The sequence below is a fragment of the Callithrix jacchus genome, chromosome 18 (genome assembly GCF_049354715.1).
Source record: "Callithrix jacchus isolate 240 chromosome 18, calJac240_pri, whole genome shotgun sequence".
Taxonomy (NCBI): domain Eukaryota; kingdom Metazoa; phylum Chordata; class Mammalia; order Primates; family Cebidae; genus Callithrix; species Callithrix jacchus.
The window spans coordinates 23,925,302-23,947,665 of NC_133519.1; the positions used below are offsets into that span (position 1 = coordinate 23,925,302).

Consider the following 22,364-nt stretch of genomic DNA (forward strand, 5'->3'; position numbering starts at 1 on the left):
TTGCATCCATCCCACTACCTAGAATGATCTTTGCACCAATTCTCTACCAGAAAAATACCTACCTATTTTTCAATACCCAATATTAAATGTTATCTCTAATATAAAATAAAGTCCATAAGCATTTTGTTTATCCTACCTATATAGTACATATTACACTATGTTGTAAAATATCCATTTATATGTCCACCACCTTCACCCATTTATTGAAAAAAATATATTTACAGAGCACCAACTATGTACCAGACAATATGAGACATTGGCTATAAAACACAATCCTTGATCTTAATAACTTTACAGCCTCGAGAGGAAGACACTTGAGTATGTAACACATACTCTATTTCAGGGACAGCCAGGGAGGGTTACTAGAAGAGGAATGCAAGAGAATAAAGAAAGAGAAGGTGATGACAGAAAACATTACCAACATTTAATTTAAGGGGTAAAGAAAAGAGGAAAAGTAAGGGAAACCATAAAACACAAGCTCCCAGAGTGTAAACATTATATGTGTCTTGTTCACTGCTGAGTCCTCTGCACCCGACATAGAACCAGGTACTCATATATCTCTACAATAGATGAAAAAAATGCAGTAAATAAATTTAAGAAATCGAGGTATGGCTGGTAGGCAGGAGGAAAATAAGAAATAGTGGCAAGAGGCCAAGCATGGTGGCCCAAGCCTGTAATCCCAGCACTTTGGGAGGCTGAGACAGGAGGATAACTTGAGCCCAGGAGTTTGAGAATGGCCATAGGAAGACACCATCTCTACAAAACTAAAAACTTAGCCAGGCATGGTGGCATGCACCTGTAGTCCCAGCTACTGAGGTGAAAGGATCACTTGAGCCAAAGAGGTCAAGGCTACAGTAAGCCATGATCACACCATTGCATTCAGACTCAGTGACAAAGAGAGACCCAGGAGACCCAGTTTCAAAAACAAAGAAAGAAAATAGTAACACGAGAGATTTCAAAATGTGCTCAGCAGCATCCAATGCTTCATGGAGGTCAACTTAGATAAGGGGTAAAGTATGCCTTAACCCATCCACTGGATTAAGAAACTGGAGGTTACTAGTAATTTCAACAAAGGGTATTTAAGTGCCTTCGTGGAATCAGGAGCAAGATTACAATAAACTGAATAGTGAACAGGAAGACACAGCATGAATATGGACTATCCACTGTCAGAGAAAGCACAGCTTGAGTGAAAGCCAGAAGATGAAAGACTGACCTGAGACTGGAAGAAGGATACTTCATGGCCAGGCTCAGCGGCTCACACCTGTAATCCTAGCACTCTGGAAGGCCAAGGCAGGTGGATCACCTGAGGTCAGGAGTTTGAGACGAGCCTGGCCAACATGGTGAAACCCTGTCTCTAATAAAAAACATACAAAAAAAAAAAACTTGGTGGGGTATGGTATCGTGCACCTGTAATCCCAGCTACTCGGGAGGCTGAGGCAGGAGAATCACTTCAACCCCAGAGGCAGAGGTTGCAAGGTGAGCCGAAATTGCACTACTGCACTCCAGCCTGGGCAACAAAGCAAGGCTCTGTCTCCAAAAAAAGAAAAAAAAAAAAAGGATACTTCGTCTATAAAGTAGATGCAAAAGAGGTCAAGATGGGTATAGATGTATAGAAGTTTAGTTTAAGAAGTAGGCAAAACAAAGGTGCTCATAGGCAAATAGCTTTCTATTTTCCTCGTGAATTTATGCATGACCAAATTAATAAGTACCCGTGTTACCTGGCAAGATGGAGTTAAATACACATAGGACCAGAACACGAGCGCTGAAGGGCTCCTGTTTGATATTCCGAAACAAGGGGGCACAAAGCCTTTCAAAGATGTAGTACACATAGAAAAAGCAACCAAAGACCTGGAACATAACAGAGACAGAATTATAATAATGATGGCTTGATGAGACGGAAGGCAATTTTTTCCTCCAAAAGAAAGTATATATGTAACGCTTAAAGTAATGTTCGAATATGTATTCCACTTAACACTAGTATATAAATAAGCCTAGTTTCTACCATCGCTTTTCCTAACCCTTTACCAAATGATACTTTTAAAAGAGCTTACCCTTAGGACCTGTTTTTCCTGCTGCTTAAAACTTCTAATACAGGCTGGGCACAGTGGCTCATGCCTGTTATCCCAGCACTTTGGGAGGCTGAGGCAGGCAGATCACAAGGTCAGGAGTTCCAGACCAGCCTGACCAATATGGTGAAACCCCGCCTCTACTAAAAATACAAAAATTAGCCTGGCATGGTGGTACATGCCTATAGTCTCAGCTATTTGGGAAGCTGAGGCAGAAGAATCGCTTGAACCTAGGAGGCGCAGAGGTTGCAGTGAGCCAAGATCGTGCCACTGCACTTTAGCCTGGGTGACAGAGCGAGACTTTATCTCAAAACAAAAAACAAAACTTATTATATGGCTGGACGCAATGTCTCAGGCCTGTAATCCCAGCACTTTGGGAGGCTGAGGCAGGTGGATCATCTGAGGTCAAGAGTTCAAGACCAGCCTGGCCAACATGGTGAAACCCCATCTTTACCAAAAATACCAAAATTAGCCAAGCGTGGTGGCAGGCACCTGTAATCCCAGCTACTTAGGAGGCTGACAAAGGAGAATCACTTGAACCAGGGAAGCAAAGGATGCAGTGAGCCAAGACTGCACCACTGCACTCCAGCCTAGGTGACAGAGTAAGACTTCATCTCAAAAAAAAAAAAAAAACCCACAACAGAAGAACTTATTTCATAAATGGGCATTTGATTGAGACAAGAACTTAAAATGGGATCTATCTTCCAGGATTAATGGTTCTGATGGAGATGGAAGGGGGAAAATGGGGAAGCGTCAGACCATACCCACATACATGTACACCTTCCCCGAAAAACAGGAAGGGGGAAATTAATGCTTACTGAAATAACCAATTAGAATTACTTTATAAAATAATACATTCTTTTATTAAAGAAAATTACTTTTGATGTTGGCAAAATAAACACCATTTACTGTACTGGAAATAGTTTAAAAGACTGCATAATGTCAACAGAAAGCATTCTTAGCTCCCAGTAGATTTCAGTAGATTATATTATATGAATCCCCATCTCCTAATCATCATGCCTTAGGCAGTTACAAAAACTTACCTGTGCAAATTGCATAGCGACATAACCCCATCTTACAGTGGGAGTCCTGAAAAAGAAAGAAACAAAAATAAGTTTTCTAAATAAAGTAAGGACTTGAATAAAGACTCACCCTCACAACTAGTGTTTTTGGCCAGGCGCAATGGCTCACACCTGTAATCCCAGCACTTTGGAAGGCCGTGGTGGGCAGATCACCTGAGGCGAGGAGTTCAAGATCAGTCTGGCCAATACGTGAAACCCTGTCTCTACTAAAAATACAAAAAAACTAACCAGGCGTGGTGGTGCACACCTGTAATGCAGGCTACTCAGGAGGCTGAGGCAGGAGGAATCGCCTGAACCCAGGAGGCAGAGGTTGCAGGGAGCAGAAATCGCACCACTGCACTCCAGCCTGGGCAAGCGTGAGACTCCATCTCAGAAAAAATAAATAAATAAATAAATAATGGTTTTACGCATAGAGCATCATTTATGACTACATGAAATACTTTATAATTCTGTCAAGAATTACTATAATCTATTAGACTTCTCTAATCACCACCATTTAAGGCTTCCCAGGCCAGACAAAAAATGAAAACTCATTCTATATTTTCTATGTCCCTACCTGGCCCCTGCTTACCTACTCTGCCTCACTCATGCCACACTTCTGGTACTTACCACATTTCTGCTTCATAGTGCCATTACCTGGGATAGCTGTCACGGTAGATAAGGGTAGGAGCAAATAAGAAGTACAAATACTGGTTGACTGTAGGTATTGGAATAATGCCTAGAAAAGGAAGACTATGGTTAGATCAGAGGCTCTTTGATTTTTCACGGCAAAAATAAAGAGGGAAAAATAAGGAAGCACAGAACAGGGAAGAATTCAATAATTTATCAGCTCATGTTCTTTTTTCCTGATCTCCTGAGTGACTTCTTATTCTTGTACTAATTGAATATTACCAATCTCTTTAAACCAAGTCATTCCTGTGACTGAGATAACTTCTAGAGTGTGAAGCAACAATTTGCAAACAATAGGCAGACACAGGTGCAATGGGACTATTAACATTCCATAAAAACAATGCAAAGTTACAAAAGATGATCAATTTTTTAAAACTGTAGGTTCAAGGGCAAATCAGGAATACTCAGGAAACAAGTAGTCCTCAAAATCAATGTGGATCATATGTATGCGAAATCAAACACAATCGCTACAAACACAATCACTACATCATATAATGTGACATCCCAGTAAACAACAAAGGGTGAATATCCAGTCAATAATCCTCTAAACTAATGAAATTACACAAAGAAAGAAAAGAAAGGAAAAGAGAGAGAAAGAAGTTACATACTGGATTTCTCCTTAGCTGAGTTTAGTACCCGAGGCACGTTCTCTCTGACAAAGGAGTGGGCCTTCATTATAAAACGAATCTACAAACGCAAGAGGAAAAAGATGTCTGCTCAAAGAAAGTCTCCTGCAAGTGTCCCTTCTATTAGTCAAACACATCACAGCCAGCCAATAAAATCAGAAAATCCTGATGAGTATATAAACAAATTAAAATAATCCTTTATTTAGATGGAAATTGTTACATGACAAAACAATGAATCTGACATTTCAAAAGTGTTTTTAATTACAAAAATATTTTATAATTTAAGTGACTTTTACAAAAAGTATTCAGGAACAAAATCTTAATGCATCAAAAACCATTCAATCTAATTTACTTCATTTCTCAAAATTCAGAGAACATGGAAGCTAGAATGAAACTTAAGAGATGATACTAGTTGAACAATTTTACAGATAATGACACCAAGAACAATATATGAAAATTTATCCAAGTTAATACAGCTAAAAATAGTAGTATCGGTCTGTTATCATCATTATTATTTTAGCTGAGCACAGCATCACTTTGAGTAACACTTAAAATCTTACCTGCTCGAATATAACGATGAACCGGGAAGCTGGTGGCAGTGTATATGCTAAGACAACATAGGTTGGTCCAAAACCTAGAACTCCAATCTGGAAGACCATGAAAAGAAAGCCATGGAAGAGGGAATGGATCAGTGGATGAGAACTCCTGCTGTAGCCAGTGGCCCAACATTGAAACAGAAAATAAGGAACTGAAAATGTAGACAGGAACATGATCCACCAGGTCCAAATAACAGTAGGAAATTTGCCAAAAGCATAAGACAGGAGACTGAACTCAAGCACCAGCCTGGGGAGAAAAGGTACAGAAAAAGAACATAGAGGCAAATTTTTAATACACATTGAGTTCACAGAATTTAAAACTTTATAACACCAAACTTTCAACGTTAGGAAACACTACAATATTAATATGTTGAAGTCATGGATTTGTAATAGTTCTGTTAGGTAGAGGTCTGCTTCTAATCCTCTTCTTTACAATAGATCTCAACATATATCAACACTATATACTGTTTAGAAACAAGTTTTCTAAAAGCCCTAAGATAAATACAGTCCTCCAACAAGACTTTGAACTTCTGAAAGATTAGATTCTCACATTAATAATTTTAACTCTAAAATATCCTATGTAAAATATTCAAAGAGCAATCATTCTTATGTACAAAAGATGATTTTTCAGAATAGGCACGATTTAAAAACCTGTTAATATACTATACAATTATCTCAAAAATTTTCAAAAAAAGTATATAATTCAATCCATGATTATCATACTGTCATTTTTTAAGGTACAATTTGGTTTTAAAATTTTTATTTTGAGACCAGATCTTGTTTTGTCACCCAGGCTGGAGTGCAGTGACACAAACACAGCTCCACTGCAGCCTCAGCCTCCCTGGCCCAAGCAATCCTCCCATCTCAGCCTCCTGAGTAGCTGGAACTACAAGTGTGTGCCAGCCACCATTCCTGGCTAATTTTTAAATTTTTTTGTAGAGATCTTGCACAGGCTGGTCTCGAACTCCTGAGCTCAAGTGATCCTCCCTCCTCAACCTCCCAAAGTGCTGAGATTACAGGCATGAGCCATCAAGCCTGGCCTACAATTTGACTTTCATATTAAAAAGAAATATCACATTTTTCAACCTTCAATTCCAATAAGCCACTTGTTTTAAGCAACCATCTTAAATAAAGACAATCAAAAGGTTAATAAATCATATGCAGTTATCCTTTCCTATACATGGGGGATTGGTTCCAGGAAAGCATGCAGACCCCAAAACCTACACAAATTCAAGTCCTACAGTTGGCCCCGTAGAACCCACATATATGGAAAATCTGCCATTCTTATATGTGTGTTTTGCATCCTGGAATACTGCAGATCCCATCTGCCTTTGCTTACAGATGTAGAACCCATAGATACAGAGTGCTAAACATATTGACTGAAAAACTTCCACATATAAGTGAACATGCAGTTCAAACCTGTGTTGTTCATAGGTCAACTGTGTACAAAGTTCTCCCATTTTTACCCAGAAACTATTGATTATGGTCTATTAAAATAAACCATTTTAAAAATAAAAGTAATGAAATTTCTAATTTTCTCGTCAGTTAAACTTTTCAGGGCAGAGGACTATCACCCTCAAATCTGCGGCTTTAGGATTTGCTAAAGCAAATTTAACCAATTTACCTTTTACCAAAATTTAATGAAAAACCCGAACTTCTCATGCATCAACTAGCCAGCAGTCTTTTTTGTGGTCTTACCTTCCTTCATCAATGTAATCTACTACAAGTGTGCTGAGGATAAAGAGAATGAGGAGGGCAATAAACATATGATATATTGTTCGGATGTGGTCCACTTCAAGCAGCTCACTGTAAATGTAGTTCAAACAAAACAAATTAATAATCTATATTTAAATTCAAAACACCATAAAGTCTTTTCTTAAAGCAGTTTAGAAGATGTTTAATCCACTGTCCAAAACCATCTCAAAAAAGAATGGTCTACATTCTTTAAAACCTGCCAGAAATGGATGGTTTCTAGGTAAACAAAGGTCATTCACTAATAACAGGAAACGCAAACTAAGTAAAATGCTAAGAATTTTTTTTAATCCTATACATACATTCTACTCTCTAAATTTAATACATATTAAGTACTATTTCCAAAATGTTAAAATTGACATAAATTTCTTTCTTTCTATTTTTTTTTTTTTTTTAAAGACGGGGTTTTACCATATTGGTCTGGCTGGTCTCGAACTTCTGACCTCAGGTGATCCACCTGCCTCAGCCTTCCAAAGTGCTGGGATTACAGGTGTGAGCCACCGTGCCCAGCAAGAGGTTTTTTTTCTTCCTTTTTCCTTTTTTTTTTTTTTTTTTCTTTGAGACAGAGTTTCACTCTTTTTGACCAGGCTGGAGTGCAATGGCACAGTCTTGGCTCACTGCAACCTCAGCCTCCCTGGTTCAAGCAATTCTCCTGCCTCAGCCTCCTGAGTAGCTGGGATTACAGGCATGTGCCACACGCCTGGCTAATTTTGCATTTTTTTTTTTTCTTTTTTTAGTAGAGAGACGGTTTCACCATGTTGGTCAGGCTGGTCTCGAACTTCTAACCTCAGGTGATTCACCTGCCTCACCCTTCCAAAGCACTGGGATTACAGGCGTGAGCCACTGCGCCCGGCCTAATTGACATGAATTTCTATAATGTTGATCATGATGATCATGACCAACTACATATCTATAAAACTCAACCATTTACAAATGGTTTTACCTTCTCCTCATTGATTTTTGTATTTAAGACTGGTCTAATTTTAATTTTCTTTTAGAATATAACAATAATATAGATGACTTTTCCTAATTTTTTTTTTTTTTTTTTTTTTTTTTGAGACACAGTCTCGCTCTGTCGCCCAGGCTGGAGTGCAGTGGCTCAATCTCGGTTCACTGCAACCTCTGCCTCCCGGGTTCAAGTGATTCTCCTGCCTCAGCCTCCAAGTAGCTGGGACTACAGGCGCATGCCACCACGCCTGGCTAATTTTTGTGTTTTTTGTAGAGATGGGGGTTTCACTATCTTGAACTCCTGACCTCTTGGTCCACCGGCCTCATCCTCCCTAAGTACTGGGATTACAGGCATGAGCCACCAAATTTGACCAATAAATATTTTATATCTGACTAAAACAAGTTTTTCAACTTATTTTAACTAGTTAAAAAAAAAACAGGTTTTTCAACTTGTTTTAACTTGATAAAAAACAGGTTTATCAACTTGTTTTAACTAGTTAAAAAACAGGTTTTTCAACTCGTTTAATTTGTTTCTGGAATAATAAGGCTAACCTTTTAAATGATTTTGAGTAATCTAAAATGCTATTCAGTCTCTGGACTGCGGATCTTCACATTCTAATAAAAACCCATCAGAGCCATAGAAAACTGTTCTATTTCCTTGGTTACAACTTTTTTTGAGTTAATGTACGCTGCTTATTTTTCATATATAAATTCTATCATTAAAAGCCTTTTTTTTTTTTTTTTTTGAGGGTCTCGTTCTTGTTGCCCAGGGTGGAATGCAATGGCATCATGATCTTGGCTCACTAAAACCTCTGCCTCCTGGGTTCAAGTGATTCTCCTGCCTCAGTCTCCTGAGTAGCTGTGATTACAGGCATTCACCACCACACCCTGCTAATTTTTTAATATTTTTAGTAGAAAGCCTGCATTTTCCCCCAGATATAAATTTTAAAAGATGAATTCCTTCAAATTATAGTGTGACAGAACACAACATTACATGCTTAGAAAGAAAACCGGCCTTCTTATCTAAGTGAAGTAGTAAGCATCAATTTGACTCACAGAAAGTAACTTTTGATAAACATAAGGTGTCTTTTTAAAGAAAAGTATACTTGTTTTTGAGACAGAGTCTTGCTCTGTCACCCAGACTGGAGTACAGCAGCATGATCTCAGCTCACTGCAACCTCCACCTCCCAGGTTCAAGCAATTCTCCTGCTTCAGGCTCCCAAGTAGCTGGAATTACAGGCACCTGCCACCAAGCCCAGCTAATTTTTATAGGCTCATGCCTGTAAATCCAACACTTTGGGAAACCGAGGTGGGTGGATCATCTGAGAGTCCAGTTCAAGACCAGCCTGGCCAACATGATGAAACTGTCTCTACTAAGAAAAGTACACTATAACACACTTAATGTGTCACCAACCCAACCATTTCAGATGATCCATACTAATACAGGTTAAATTTCAGCAGTATTCTATTAAATGAGTGTATGAACAAATTACTCAGCATTAAAAATGAAATATTCATCAACTACCCAAAGTGCACCTTTAATGTTATTATTATTATTATTATTAATAGAGATGGGATCTTTCTCTGTTGTTCAGGCTGGAGTGCAGTGGCACAATCTCAGCTCATTGCAACCTCTACCTACCGGGCTCAAGTGATCCTCCTGTCTCAGACTCCTGAATAGCTGGAACTACAGGCATGCACCACCACGCCTGGCTAACTTTTTGTAGAGAGAGTCTTGCCATGCTGCCCAAACTGGTCTTGAACTCCTCGACTCACGATCTGCCTGTCTTAGCCTCCCAAAGTGCTGGGATTCCAAGTGTGAGTCACGGTGCCAAGCCCAGATAACCATTCTTATTCCTAACTCCTCTTTTGCAACTAGATACAGAACCAGAAGATCAGAAAGGAGCAAGAGAGAGCACACAACAAAAAACTAATGATTTATACAGATACAAAACAGAACAAACTCATTACATATTCATAGATTAAGCAATGATTCTATCAGAATAGCTTTTTAAAAAAATTCAAACATTTAAAAACAACTAAAAATACTCACTCTAAGAGAGATCGCCTTGCAATAAAAATCTTTCCTTGTTCTGGAGGTGCTCTCAAATCCCTGAGAAGAGAAAAAAATTAAAACAAGATGTAAGTACTTCAAATATTGTAAGAACTCTAATTCCACAAACAAGAGAATATTACCAACAACATCATCTAACATTAATTGACCAATGACCTTTTCACTACTGATTCAAGTACCGTGTTACAGATATTATGTATGTTATTTCATTTACTCCCTCCGAACAATGCTGTGAGGTAGGTACATGCATAACTATTAAGAATGGAAGGGCCGAAACACCCCGCTCCTATGGACTTCGGCAACCACTCTTCCTTCTTGTAGAGATCCCCTGAGGTCATAGGCCTACAAGCACACTCACTCCAGGTCATATATACTGTTATTGAGCTGTCTTACGAAACTGCACTGATGTTTTTGATACCCTTTCTGATATCAAAGGACTTCCAGCAACTCCCAACAGCCTCCTGATCTTAAAGGTTGCCGTGAGTTACTAAAACCCCCCATTTTACATCTTGCATTATCATCTTCTTTAGGGCTTTTCGTACTACTACCAGCACTTAACTATTACTAGTCAAAACTATTCTTGAGAACATCACTCTATGCCTCTGAACAGGGGCATAAAACTGAGAAGAGCATGGAATGGCAAATTGGCACACATTAGCCTTTGATAGCCTTCACTCGATTATTCTGGATGAACCAACAATTAGAAAAGTATATACTAATCACACGTACTTTATTACAAGTATTGTATAGAGTACAACAGAGAGGAACATGGTGATATGATTAAGAGCAAGGACTTGGCCAGGAATGGTGGCTCATACCTGTAATCCCAGCACTTTGGGAGGCTGAGGCAGGTGGATCATGAGGTTAGGAGTTTAAGACCAGCCTGGCCAACATGGTGAAACCCTGTCTCTACTAAAGTTACAAAAAATTAGATGGGTGTGGTGGTATGCACCTGTAGTCCCAGCTACTCAGGAGACTGAGGCAGGAGAATCGCTAGAACCTGGGAGGCAGAGGTTGCAGTGAGCCGAGATCGCACCATTGCACTGCAGCCTAGACAATAGGGTGGGACTCCATCTCAGAAAAAAAGAAAAAGAAAAAGAACAAGGACTCTAGAGCCAGACTCTGGGTTATCTGTAACATGTGGATAGTTATAGTATCTGTCTCATAGGATCACTTGTTTAAATGAATTCATCATGTAGAGCGCTCAGCAAGTGTTGGCTCTGTTATTTTATTAGTCAGTCTTTTTTTTTTTTTTTTTTGAGACAGGGTCTCTGTTGCCTAGGCTGGTGTGCAGTGGCATGATCTTTGTTCACTACAATCTCTCTCTGCCTCCCAGGTTCAAGCGATTCTCATGCCTCAGCCTCCTGAGTAGCTTGGACTACAGGTGTATACCACCACACCTGGCTAATTGTTGTAATTTCTGGTAGAGATGGGGTTTCACCATGTTGGCCAGGCTAATCTAGAACTACTGACCCTCAAGTGATCCACCCGCCTCGGCCTCCCAAAGTGCTGAAATTACAGGCATGAGCTACTATGCCTGACTTTACTAGTAGTCAGTCTTAAAAGAGGTATGCATGTATACTATAATTCCTACATAAAGACAAAGAAAACCCCACCCTTCAAGTGGTTAAATAACTTTCTGAATGCAACACACAAACAATAAAAAGTGGCAGCAGGGTGTGAACTCAAGCATATTTGCTACAATCCATTTTGACCACTGAACTACAGTGGGTAGATGTTTGCATTAAAAAAATAGTAACACATACTTACTTTGCTCTATGGTTGGTTTTCTCTCCTTCAAGAACAGAAAAGGTTGTGAGAGCACACCCACCATTGTCTAATGATGCTGATTTTTCAATGAGATTGGTCACAAAATCATCAAAGTGACTTCCAACTTCCTTCATAAAAAATGGCTTCAATTCCTAGAATTTTAAAACAGAGAAAAACATGGGGAACTAATACTTTCTTGTGAGTCACTAACATTTCTCTAAAGGGCTCCCTTAAACAGAGCTGGAACAAAAGGAAGGCATAGTGAGTTCACAGGAATAAAAGCAAAAATATCAATTCCTATATCTGACTTGTAGTTTCAGAAACAACTACCTAAAAAGCAACATAGTGATTTATATCCTTTTAAAACGTATAACCCTTGTAAGCATAAAATAAAATACCTCAGCCTCCCAAGTAACTAGGATCACAGGTATGTGCCACCACTCCCAGCAAAAGTTTTTTATTTTTTGTAAAGACAGAGTCTTCCTATGTTGCCCAGGCTGAACTCTAGGGCTCAAGCAATCCTCCTGCCTCAGCTTCCCAAAATGTTAGGATTACAGGCATGAGCCACTACCATGATTCTAAGTTCTCTTTTTTCTAATGCAATCCCTTCACCCAAGTACCCACCATTTATATTTTAGACCATTTCTTCCTCATATCTGCATTTATACAATGTTTATTCCTACCTCCATAGCCAGATATTTAACCATAAACCATGCATATGTATATATAGTATAAACATGCATATTCATGATAGCGACCAGAGCCAGACAGATTCCTAGGCAGACAGGGGCAGGTTTCCACTGAAACCGGACCTTCAAACCAAAGACAAATTAAAGCCTGAAAACTGGACTTCCAGTTCCAAGTAAAGTCTAAGACTAGAGTGAGAACTTCTATTCCTATATGCCCATTCTTTCCTGATTCGTTATTTCTGAATAATGCTTTTTAACTAGTTGAATGTTATCTTTTCCAAGGCTACCCACAGCCCGCACCTCCCACTTTCTGAGCCTATAAAAACTCCAGGTTCAGTCACGCACTGGGACCACCTGCTTCTGGGTCCCCTCTTCTCCGAGAGCCATTCCATGACTCAACAAAACTCTTTTCTGCCATGCTCACTCTCCAACTGCCCACATAATTTCATTCTTCTACGTGGGACAAGAACTCAGGACTCCCAGAACAGCAAGTATGAAGGGAACTATAACATGAACAAGTTGCCACCCTTCTGAGGCCCTGATCTCAGGACTCCCCAACGCAGAGCTGTAACACACTGTAACACCCTCTTTGGAGTTCTGCAGTTGCTACTGTCTCCAAGTTTTTTGGGCACCACTATGTTCCCCTCATCCAGATGCCAGCGCCCAAGGTGGAAACCATTTGCAGTACACCTGGTGCAGCTGCAGCCTCACACAGAGCTGGCGCCTGGAGCCACCCACCCCACCTCAGTGGCCAGCACGCCTGGCTTGCCCTTGATAGGTCTGAGATCCAGTAGCATAAGCTGAGCACAGCCTGCCAGACCAAGTGAGCAGGGCAAGTCCAGAAGCCAGCTTGGAGCCAAGTGAGGCCTGGGCAGGAGTGCTGCCTGCTGCAGAAATTTCCAGCTGGCAAAGTGGCACCCTAAGATATCCTGTGTCATACACACATACATTATTTTCATAAAACTGTTATATGTGTGTGTCTGTATATGATTTATCTTATGAAAATGTGTGTGTATAATGGTTATACATTCTGGTCTCACATGTTCTTTAGGTCTTAAAGTTTCAAATCCCAGTTTTTGAAAAGTAGGAGGCAAAAAAAGATTTCTTCATGTTATAATAGGTAACCTACTGTGGAAGTCCAAATTATAAATTTGGGTAATTTTTACTTGCAAGACTTACTATAAAGGACAACAGAGTATTATTTACTAGTTCTTCAAGAAAAAAATGCTTGTTTTCTTTGACTAAATCATTTAAGCCCAACTTAAAAGATCTGAAATAGCATTTTTCTAGGTTCTGTTATTCCAAAAAGCTTGACCAAGTCCTTTAAAAGTAAAGCTGAAAAATATCAACATACATAATGGGACTATATGAAGGCTTTTCAAACAGTTCTGTTTCCTACATTTCCCAAATGTTTTTTGGGTCCTGGGCAGTGAGAATACACTAAGGTCCTAGCTCTCAAAGTACAAGGTGATGGAGTTGGAAAATGTAAAAATAGGGTCGGGCATGGTAGCTCACGCCTGTAATTCCAGCACTGTGGGAGGCCAAGGCAGGCGGATCGCCTGAGCTCAGGAGTTCATAACCAGCCTGGAAAACAAGGTGAAACCCCATCCCTACTAAACTATAAAAAATTAGCCAGGTGTGGTGGTGGGCACCTGTAGTCCCAGCTACTCAGGAGGCTGAGGCAGGGGAATCCCTTGAACCCAGGAGGTGGAGGCTGCAGTGAGCTGAGGCTGTGCCACTGCACTCCAGCCTGGGCGACAGAGTGAGACTCCATTTTAAAAAAAAAAAAAAAAGGAAAGAAAGAAAGAAAAAAAAAATGGAAACGAGGAGGCAGAGTTTAAGTCAGGGAAAACCTCAAAAATAAGAGGACATTTGGGAAGATTTGAAGAAGGTAAGAGGTTAAGCTAGTGGACATCTGTGGGAAACGTACCAGGAAGAAGGAAGCATGAGTGTGAAAAGTCCCTGAGGCAGGAACACCCTCAGCATGTTCAAGAAATAGCTGGGAAGGAGAACATCACAGTTGAAGCAAAAAAGTAGTAAGAGGTCAGCAAAGAATGGGGAGGGGCAGGGAGGGGAGTCAACCATACAATTACCCATACTCACATCTCAGCCCATTAATTTTACTCAAAATTAAAAGAGAAGCCTAGAATCTTGAGATGCCGCAAAGGGAGTCAAGCCATTTCTTTTAGTTAGGATTCCTCATACTCTGGTACCAGCCCCCTTCCCAACTAAGTATTAGGTTACACAGGCTAGAAGCATGAATGTAATGAATGAATATTATACAAAATGTCAGTAAAGCTGCTAAGGACAGGTACTAATACATCCAATGTCTACTGAAAAGGAGTAGTGAACTTTTCATGACACAAGCTCTTATGCCTTACTCATTACTCACGGATGAGCCTTCGGCATGTAGCTCCACCTTATCTGCGGTTCCACTTTCACAGTTTTAGCTAACTTCAATACAGTACAGTAAGATACTTAGAGAGAGACCACACTCACATTAACTTTCACTGCAGTATATTGTTATTCTTGTTCCACTTCCCTTGCTGTGCCGAATCTGTAAGTTAAACTGTGTCAGAGGTATGTGTGTAGAGGAGAAACAGCATATACAGGGTTTGGTAGTGTCTATGGTTTCAGGCATCCACTGGGGTCTTGGAACATATCTCCCAAAGACAAGGGGAGATTACTGTACATTCAACTCCCAATTTACACTCCTATGAGTAAGAAATCCCACAGCAACCTCCCTACCTTCATTCTGTATTGTACCCTTTTTCCCCCCTTCACCTATTTGCTTCCTCTTCTTCCCAGACTCCAGAACTTCTACCTTTTCTTCAGTCTACAAGTAAGGGTATTCCTTTTTTTTCAGTCGGGAGAGGCAGGAGGAAAGGATTCAAGGGTATCCCTTGTTTTCCCAACCTACTATCCAATCTCAGGACCAAATAGATATGAGTAACAGGAGTAATTCCATTACTCAGCACCTAAGGTGGGGAACAAGATACATACAGCCCTGATCTTACTGAGCCTATTATTCAAGAGGAAAGTGATTAAATAAGTTACGAATGGTGCAACAAATGCCTTAAAGAAATGTAGAGTGACAGGAGAACAAAGAGAAAGTAAAAGAGTAGAAATTCCAGGCATCTCAACTGTGTGATGGCCACTATAATGTGGTGGTAGGTTTCCAGTGTTGTAAATTTCTTTCACTTTCCCTCATCTACAACCCCAACCTCTGACACCTCAGATGGTACAGAATATTGCTTAGAAGGTAACTATTTTAATATTATCAATTCATGTCTTTTTTTTTTTTTTTTTTGAGATGGAGTTTCGCTCTTGTTACCCAGGCTGGAGTGCAATGGTGTGATCTCGCTCACCGCAACCTCCGCCTCCTGGGTTCAAGCAATTCTCCTACCTCCGCCTCCCAAGTAGCTGGGACTACAGGCACGCGCCACCATGCCCAGCTAATTTTTTGTATTTTTAGTAGAGACAGGATTTCACCTTGTTGACCAGGATGGTCTCGATCTCTTGACCTCGTGATCAACCCGCCTCGGCCTCCCAAAGTGCTGGGATTATAGGCGTGAGCCACTGCGCCCAGCCCTCGTGTCTTTTTTTTAAAGTAACATGTGAATAGTTTAGGAATCCATATGTGAGACAAAATAACAAATAAAAAAGCCATATTTTACTCATTTCTGCTTACCAACACAATTTCACAAAATTCTTGACTCTATGATGATACACAGCTTTCCAAACACTTTAAAGACCAAATAAAACACACATTCCCCCCACATCTCTTGCCTAAGTCACCATATTCCTTATAGATAATAACCCAATCCTTGCCTGTTCCTACAAATAAAATGACAGTGATTATACTTCTATAATCTATAATCCAATATATTCTTACAGCCAAACCTTAATGTACCAAATGTAATGTAATCTAATTTTATATATATGAAATTTTACACATATGAAACCCACCACCTATACATAAACAGTAGACTAAAATACAGTGCCAGGGCAGTCTAACAAAGCCTCTCTGTAAGACTACACCAGGCTGCAGGCCCTGTCTACAGTTCTCAATAAGACTTCTAAATACAACTAACTTTAATTCTTAAAAAGCTTCATTTTCTTTAGTTGACAATCATGGTGACTGTGAAGGGACTTACGAATAGGCTGCTCAGGGTCATCTGGAGCACTGCAGGGAACTGGAGCCTTGTTATAGCATAGGCCCTTTGAGCCCCTCTGGCTCCACCATGGTTGCAGACGACTGAGTGAGCTTCTGACCTCCCACTTGGTTGACAGTCCTGAATATTATTCAGCTATTTGCTTTCACCACTTGACAGAAAAGTGAGTTCTTCCTTGAAACTTTTATTTTACCTTTTTAAAATAAAAACAGGGCCTCACTATGTTGGCCAGGCTGGTTTTGAACTCCTGGCCTCAAGTAATCTGCCCACCTCAGCCTCCCAAAGTGCTGGGATGACAAGCATGAGCCACCATGCCCAGTCAGGATTTTTTGTTTTTTTGAAAAGGGGAATATCCTAGTTAAAAGATACTAGAGAAAAACAGATATGTAAGGCTGCCTAATTAGCTAGGGTGTACAGGTGTTTCCCCTTTCAATTGGACTCTATAAACAAAGTTCAGGAGGACAGAAACTATTACACATGGATAAGAGTCTGGAACTGTGTCAGTTCTGACAACAAGAAACAAGAGCTCCTTCCAGCCAGATTCTGATTTGACATCTCTAAGTGACCAGAGGTCTCGTAATAAAAGTGTCAGTGATACAATCCTCATGACATCACCCAGTGCTCCAAGCCCCCATGGTTACTTCGGGCAATTAGAGGAAAAAACTGAGACACCTAAGACAAAGCAACAGCCATTCAAACACTCAAAGCAGCACATGTGCCCATTACATTCCCACTAGAATTCCTGCTTTGCTAACCTCTCACAGTAAGAAATACATCATCCAAGACTAAAACTGTAACGGGGCACTGGACAGCCAATTTAAACTAAATTTCCTTGTCAATCAAAAACTTTCACCAAACTTTAACCGTAACTATTCTACATTTGTCATCACAATTATCTAAATTCTTCTCTGAAATATATAATCCAAAATTATTTTTAAAACTAGTATACATATAAAAAAATACATTAAAAATTACAAACGTCTATTCCAATTTCATCAAATTGTCACAGTTTTCAATCGATAGCTTACTTTAATGCTATTAAATATATACTACTATATATAATAGCTTTATAATAGACCTATTAACATATTATAGCTAACACGTCTGGGTCCAGTGGCTCACACCTATAATTCCAGCACTTTGGGAGGTCAAGGCAGGCAGATCACCTGAGATCAGGAGTTTGAGACCAGCCTGGCCAACATGAAGAAACCCTCACTTTTGTGAGCTGAGGGATCTGTGGGGATCACTCCCATGTGAGGCCCCTAGGAAACAGGCCTCGCCATATGGTGAGCTTGAGCCCGGACACAGATCCCTGGTTGGGGGAGTCGAGCTGAGGGAAAGCAGGAACCAAGAGAGGGACTATGTTATTCTAAATAATTAACAGACATTACTTTATGGATATGAGGACTTGGGAGGCAATGTGTCCACTTTCGGCTCCTTATGGTTTATTGCTTGATTGCGTTCATTTTGGACCCTTGTTACCTTCATTGTAAAATATTAACTTAAGTATTTACACTTGGTAACTTACTTACCGTAACTTACTGGGTGTAACTGTAACTTACCATAACTTACTGGGCGTAACTGTAACTTGCTTAATTAAGTATTTACAATTGTTAAGTACTTACTGGGCGTAACTTACTTGCTGGGCTTAACTTACTTACCTTAACTTACTGGGCGTAACTGACTCACTGGGCGTAACTTAGTGGGCCTAACTTGCTTACTGTAACTTAAGTATGCTGATCTGGCATAAACAACATTAACTTCAGAAAAGTATATAATGGAACATATTGCAAATAAAATTGCTGCATGAGCGTAGCGTGTGTAGCCCTCCAGACCTCGCTCTTTTTTTTTTTTGTTTGTTTGTTATTTCGTCTTTATTTCATAATCATAAACTTAACTCTGCAATCCAGCTAGGCATGGAAGAGAACAAGGAAAACATGGAACCCAAAGGGAACTGCAGCGAGAGCACAGATTTTAGGATACTGCGAGCACATGGGGTGGAGGGCCCTCTCCTGAGCTACAGAAGGAATGGTCTGGTGGTTAAGATAAAACACAAGTCAAACTTATTAAAGTTGCCCACAGTCAGCAATGGTGATCTTCTTGCTGGTCTTGCCATTCCTGGACCCAAAGCGCTCCATGGCCTCCACAATATTCATGCCTTCTTTCACCTTGCCAAAGACCACATGCTTGCCATCCAACCACTCAGTCTTGACAGTGCAGATGAAAAACTGGGAACTGTTTGTGTTGGGTCCAGCATTTGCCATGGACAAGATGCCAGGACCTGTATGCTTTAGGATGAAGTTCTCGTCATCAAATTTCTCCCCGTAGATGGACTTGCCACCAGTGCCATTATGGCGCGTGAAGTCACCACCCTGACACATAAACCCTGGAATAATTCTGTGAAAGCAGGAACCCTTATAACCAAATCCTTTCTCTCCAGTGCTCAGAGCACAGAAGTTTTCTGCTGTCTTTGGAACCTTGTCTGCAAACAGCTCGAAGGAGACGCGGCCCAAGGGCTCGCCGTCGACAGCAATGTCGAAGAACATGGTGGGGTTGACCATGGCTGCTACAACAAGGCTCCAGGCGGCGGCGGCGGCATCTGCAAAGCAGCCCAGACCTCGCTCTTTTCTATCTCCTTTTTTCCGGTGCACGCTCTCTTCCAGGTTTGGGACCGTCTCGCTGGACGAGATTCCCAGGCTCGCGTTCAGTTTACAACAGTGAGCAGTTAGTTATGTGCAAAATCAAGATGAATGACACCTAGCTTGCTAAGTTGTTATATGAACTAAACACAAAGCAAAACAAAAAACCTGCAAACACACAGCACAGTATCTGACATAGTTATCACTTGGGAGGTATTTGTTTATTCCCACCCCCCACCTTAGTCTGAGCTAACCATGACGAACAATAAAACAATGTACAATAAAAAGTGTAATTTAAGCAAATCCTATCATTTTGTGCTTTTATTGTTAAAAGGTAACCAAACCTACCACATTCCTTTATGTGGCATTATCATTACATGCCTCATGTTCATTCTTAATGACCTTCTCCTCTTTCTCTGAGGAATTAAAGTTGATGGAAGGTGCTGCCATCAGGCACAAAGAAGAACTCTGCACTGTGGATGCTTAAGTCTCCTGAATCTCCTCCTTTCACAGATCCTAGCAGTGATGACAATAAAGTGACTGCTTACTATTGTTACTCTTTGTAAGAGGGAATATTAAGAAATATAGTACAAGAAACAGTCTACTTCTGCCTTCTGAATTCTATCACATGTATTAGAACTCAGGATGTGATCACAAATAAATCTGAATAATGCCTGGTATCAGTAACCTGAAAATGATGCTGAGGTTATAGGCTTTCTAATTTGCTTGTTTTTTCAATCTCATATCCACTGATACTAATTTCATGCAGCCAGTGGACTCTAACAGCCATAGCACCATGACGGAGGGACGGATGGAGAGAAGGTAGAAAGGGAGAAGGGGAAGAAGGGAGGAGGCAGTTAACTAGAAACTAGAAAAGGTGCTTATTTAGGTAATCTAGTAAACAGAAACACTACATTTTAGAGCTTAAGGAAATCTTTTACATTAAATAAAGAGCTGAATTAGACAACCTCTAAGATTCCAAAAATAGAAAACAACCATGATGCAAAGACCCTAAGGATGGAATACATAGTTAAAGGAACAAACGATAATGACCACAGATAAGACTGGAAAAACAAGTAGGGACTAGATCACAGACCTTTAAGCTATTTTAAGAATTTATTTTGGCGGGGCATGGTGGCTCATGCCTGTAATCCCAACACTTTGGGAGGCCTAGGTGGGTGAACTGCCTGAGTTTAGGAGTTTGAGATTAGCCTGGGCAACATGGTAAAACTCCATCTCTCCTAAAATACAAAAAATTAGCCAGTGTGGCGGCCCACGCCTATAATCCCAGCTACTCGGGAGGCTGAGGCAAGAGAATCGCTTGAACCTGGGAGGTGGAAGTTGCAGTGAGCAGAGACAGTGCCACTGCACTCCAGCCTGGGCAACAGAGTGAGACTCGATCTCAAAAAAAAAAAAAAAAAAAGAAAAAAATTTTATTTTATCCTAAAGACATCTGGAAGCCAATGACATTTTAAGCACAAGATTTATAAACATATTCAGATTTGCATTTTAGAAAAATAATTCTTCTACCTAAAAAGGTTTCCAGGAAGAGATTACTTTGGACTGAATATTAAAATGAAAAAAGGTCAGGGTCATTTATGGGTAAGTAACTCTTTCAAAAGTACAGAGACACAGAAAAATCTTAAAGTATGCTGAAAGAAAAACACAAAGTAAACCAATCAGTAATATTATTTTCAGTGTCTCAAAAAAATTTAGGTCCCTTGATCACAACTTCTTCGAAAATCATTGGAAAGAATATTATACTCTAACTCCACAAGGTCATATTGTAGTCTATAAAATACTTCTTTCTCACATTTGCTGCCTGTCTTTGCAAAGAGAATCTTTCAATCTCATGGTGGCATGGTACCAGAAACCTGACCTTTCTGAACAAAACAAGTAACACAATGGAACAGGTAATATAGTGCTTAGGACTTATACTAAATTGACTGCTGAGAAAGGTCTCCTGATAATTCACTCTAAAGTTCTTTCTATTCTCCTCTTTTACTGCATCTCTTTCTTTTCCTTCATTGCACTTAATTTGAAAGTCTATATATTACTGCTTTTTGGCATCTCACTGTCTGCCCCCTCAACAGATTTTTAAACACCATATCTTTTTATTAACTGATAACTAATTTTGTATTTTTAGTAGAGACGGGGTTTCACAATGTTGCCCAAGAAGATCTCAAACTCCTGGCCTAAAATGATTCTGCCTGCCTTGGCCTCTCAATGTACTGGGATTACAGGCATGACCCACTGTGCCCAGCCAAATAACATTTTTAAGGTATGTAACTCAGTCGTTGTTCCTCTTGCTCATGCATTTTATATATAGTGTTCTCAGTTAGCATGAGAACAGAAAACACAACTTCTTTAAAATCCCAGCACTTAATGTACCTTATCAGTTACTACTTGATAGACAAAGAAACCAAGTAGACATTCATTAAACTGAACTGCTAAACATTCAAGGGCAACAAGACAGGTACCTGTCTACCTTTTCTAAGTGATGAAATCATAAAGCACAATAAACTGACTTTCCCAAAATTCTTCAAAATAGACTAGAGATTTATACACTTTATAGTATTAGAATCCCTGATTTCCATCGAAGCACATGACTGCTGAGAATAAACAAATTTCCCAGTGTCTCTTTCCACCTAGGTAGCCAATGAGATACAAAAGTTTGTCAAAGTCCCCAGAAAATTTCCTTAACAGACAGCAGGTACCTGTTCCTTACCCCACTCCTTTCCTTCCCTCAATTCTGCTGCTTGGAACTCAGATGAAACAACTAGAGTCATTTGGACAATGAGGAGGACCACAGCCTATGAATGTGTAACTGCCTTTGCAAAGACTATGGCAGTGAGAGATGTCCAGCGTGTCTGACTCCATCATGCTTCTAGCCTCACAGGCTGGCCATCCTTGCTCATTCCTGAGCAAGGCTCACTCAGGAATGAATGAGCCTGAGTGAGGCTAGAAGCCAATCCAACTCTGGAAGAAATTCACAGTTCAACTTTGATGTAAAAATGATAATAGTCCCTCCCCCAAACTGACCCCCTTCCTTGTTGGGAACAGAAACCACCTAAGTATTTTCTGTGCAGAAAATACTTAGACTTGTCTCTCCAGCAGTCTGCCAGTAAATCAATAGATAAGTACTATCCAGAAACTTTTTTTTTTTTTTGAGATGAAGTCTTGCGCTGTCACCCAGGCTGGAGTGCAGTGGCATAATCTCGGCTCACTGCAACCTCCACCTCCCAGGTTCAAGTGATTCTTCTGCTTCCAGAGTACCC

At 40.1% G+C, this 22,364-nt stretch overlaps 1 protein-coding gene and 1 pseudogene across 13 annotated transcripts in view; both read right to left on the reverse strand.

The window, feature by feature from the left end:
* SOAT1 (sterol O-acyltransferase 1) overlaps positions 1 to 22,364 on the reverse strand; it is a 72,249-nt gene that overhangs the window by 9,053 nt on the left and 40,832 nt on the right. For all 12 annotated transcript variants that reach the window (XR_013529487.1, XR_013529489.1, XR_013529488.1 and 9 more), the window contains 8 exons: positions 11,584 to 11,735; positions 9,793 to 9,852; positions 6,738 to 6,845; positions 5,004 to 5,286; positions 4,426 to 4,504; positions 3,785 to 3,866; positions 3,110 to 3,155; positions 1,719 to 1,848 (listed from right to left, as the gene is read on the reverse strand). Coding sequence is in view for 9 of the 12 variants with exons in the window: in XM_078356222.1 (XP_078212348.1) it covers positions 1,719 to 1,848; positions 3,110 to 3,155; positions 3,785 to 3,866; positions 4,426 to 4,504; positions 5,004 to 5,286; positions 6,738 to 6,845; positions 9,793 to 9,852; positions 11,584 to 11,735 (940 nt within the window). In the remaining 3 variants the exon portion in view is untranslated. The remainder of the gene's footprint in view (positions 1 to 1,718; positions 1,849 to 3,109; positions 3,156 to 3,784; positions 3,867 to 4,425; positions 4,505 to 5,003; positions 5,287 to 6,737; positions 6,846 to 9,792; positions 9,853 to 11,583; positions 11,736 to 22,364) is intronic.
* Positions 18,294 to 19,055, reverse strand: LOC100387806 (peptidyl-prolyl cis-trans isomerase A pseudogene; annotated as a pseudogene). Its single transcript, XR_013529490.1, has one exon. The product of XR_013529490.1 is annotated as a peptidyl-prolyl cis-trans isomerase A pseudogene (transcript).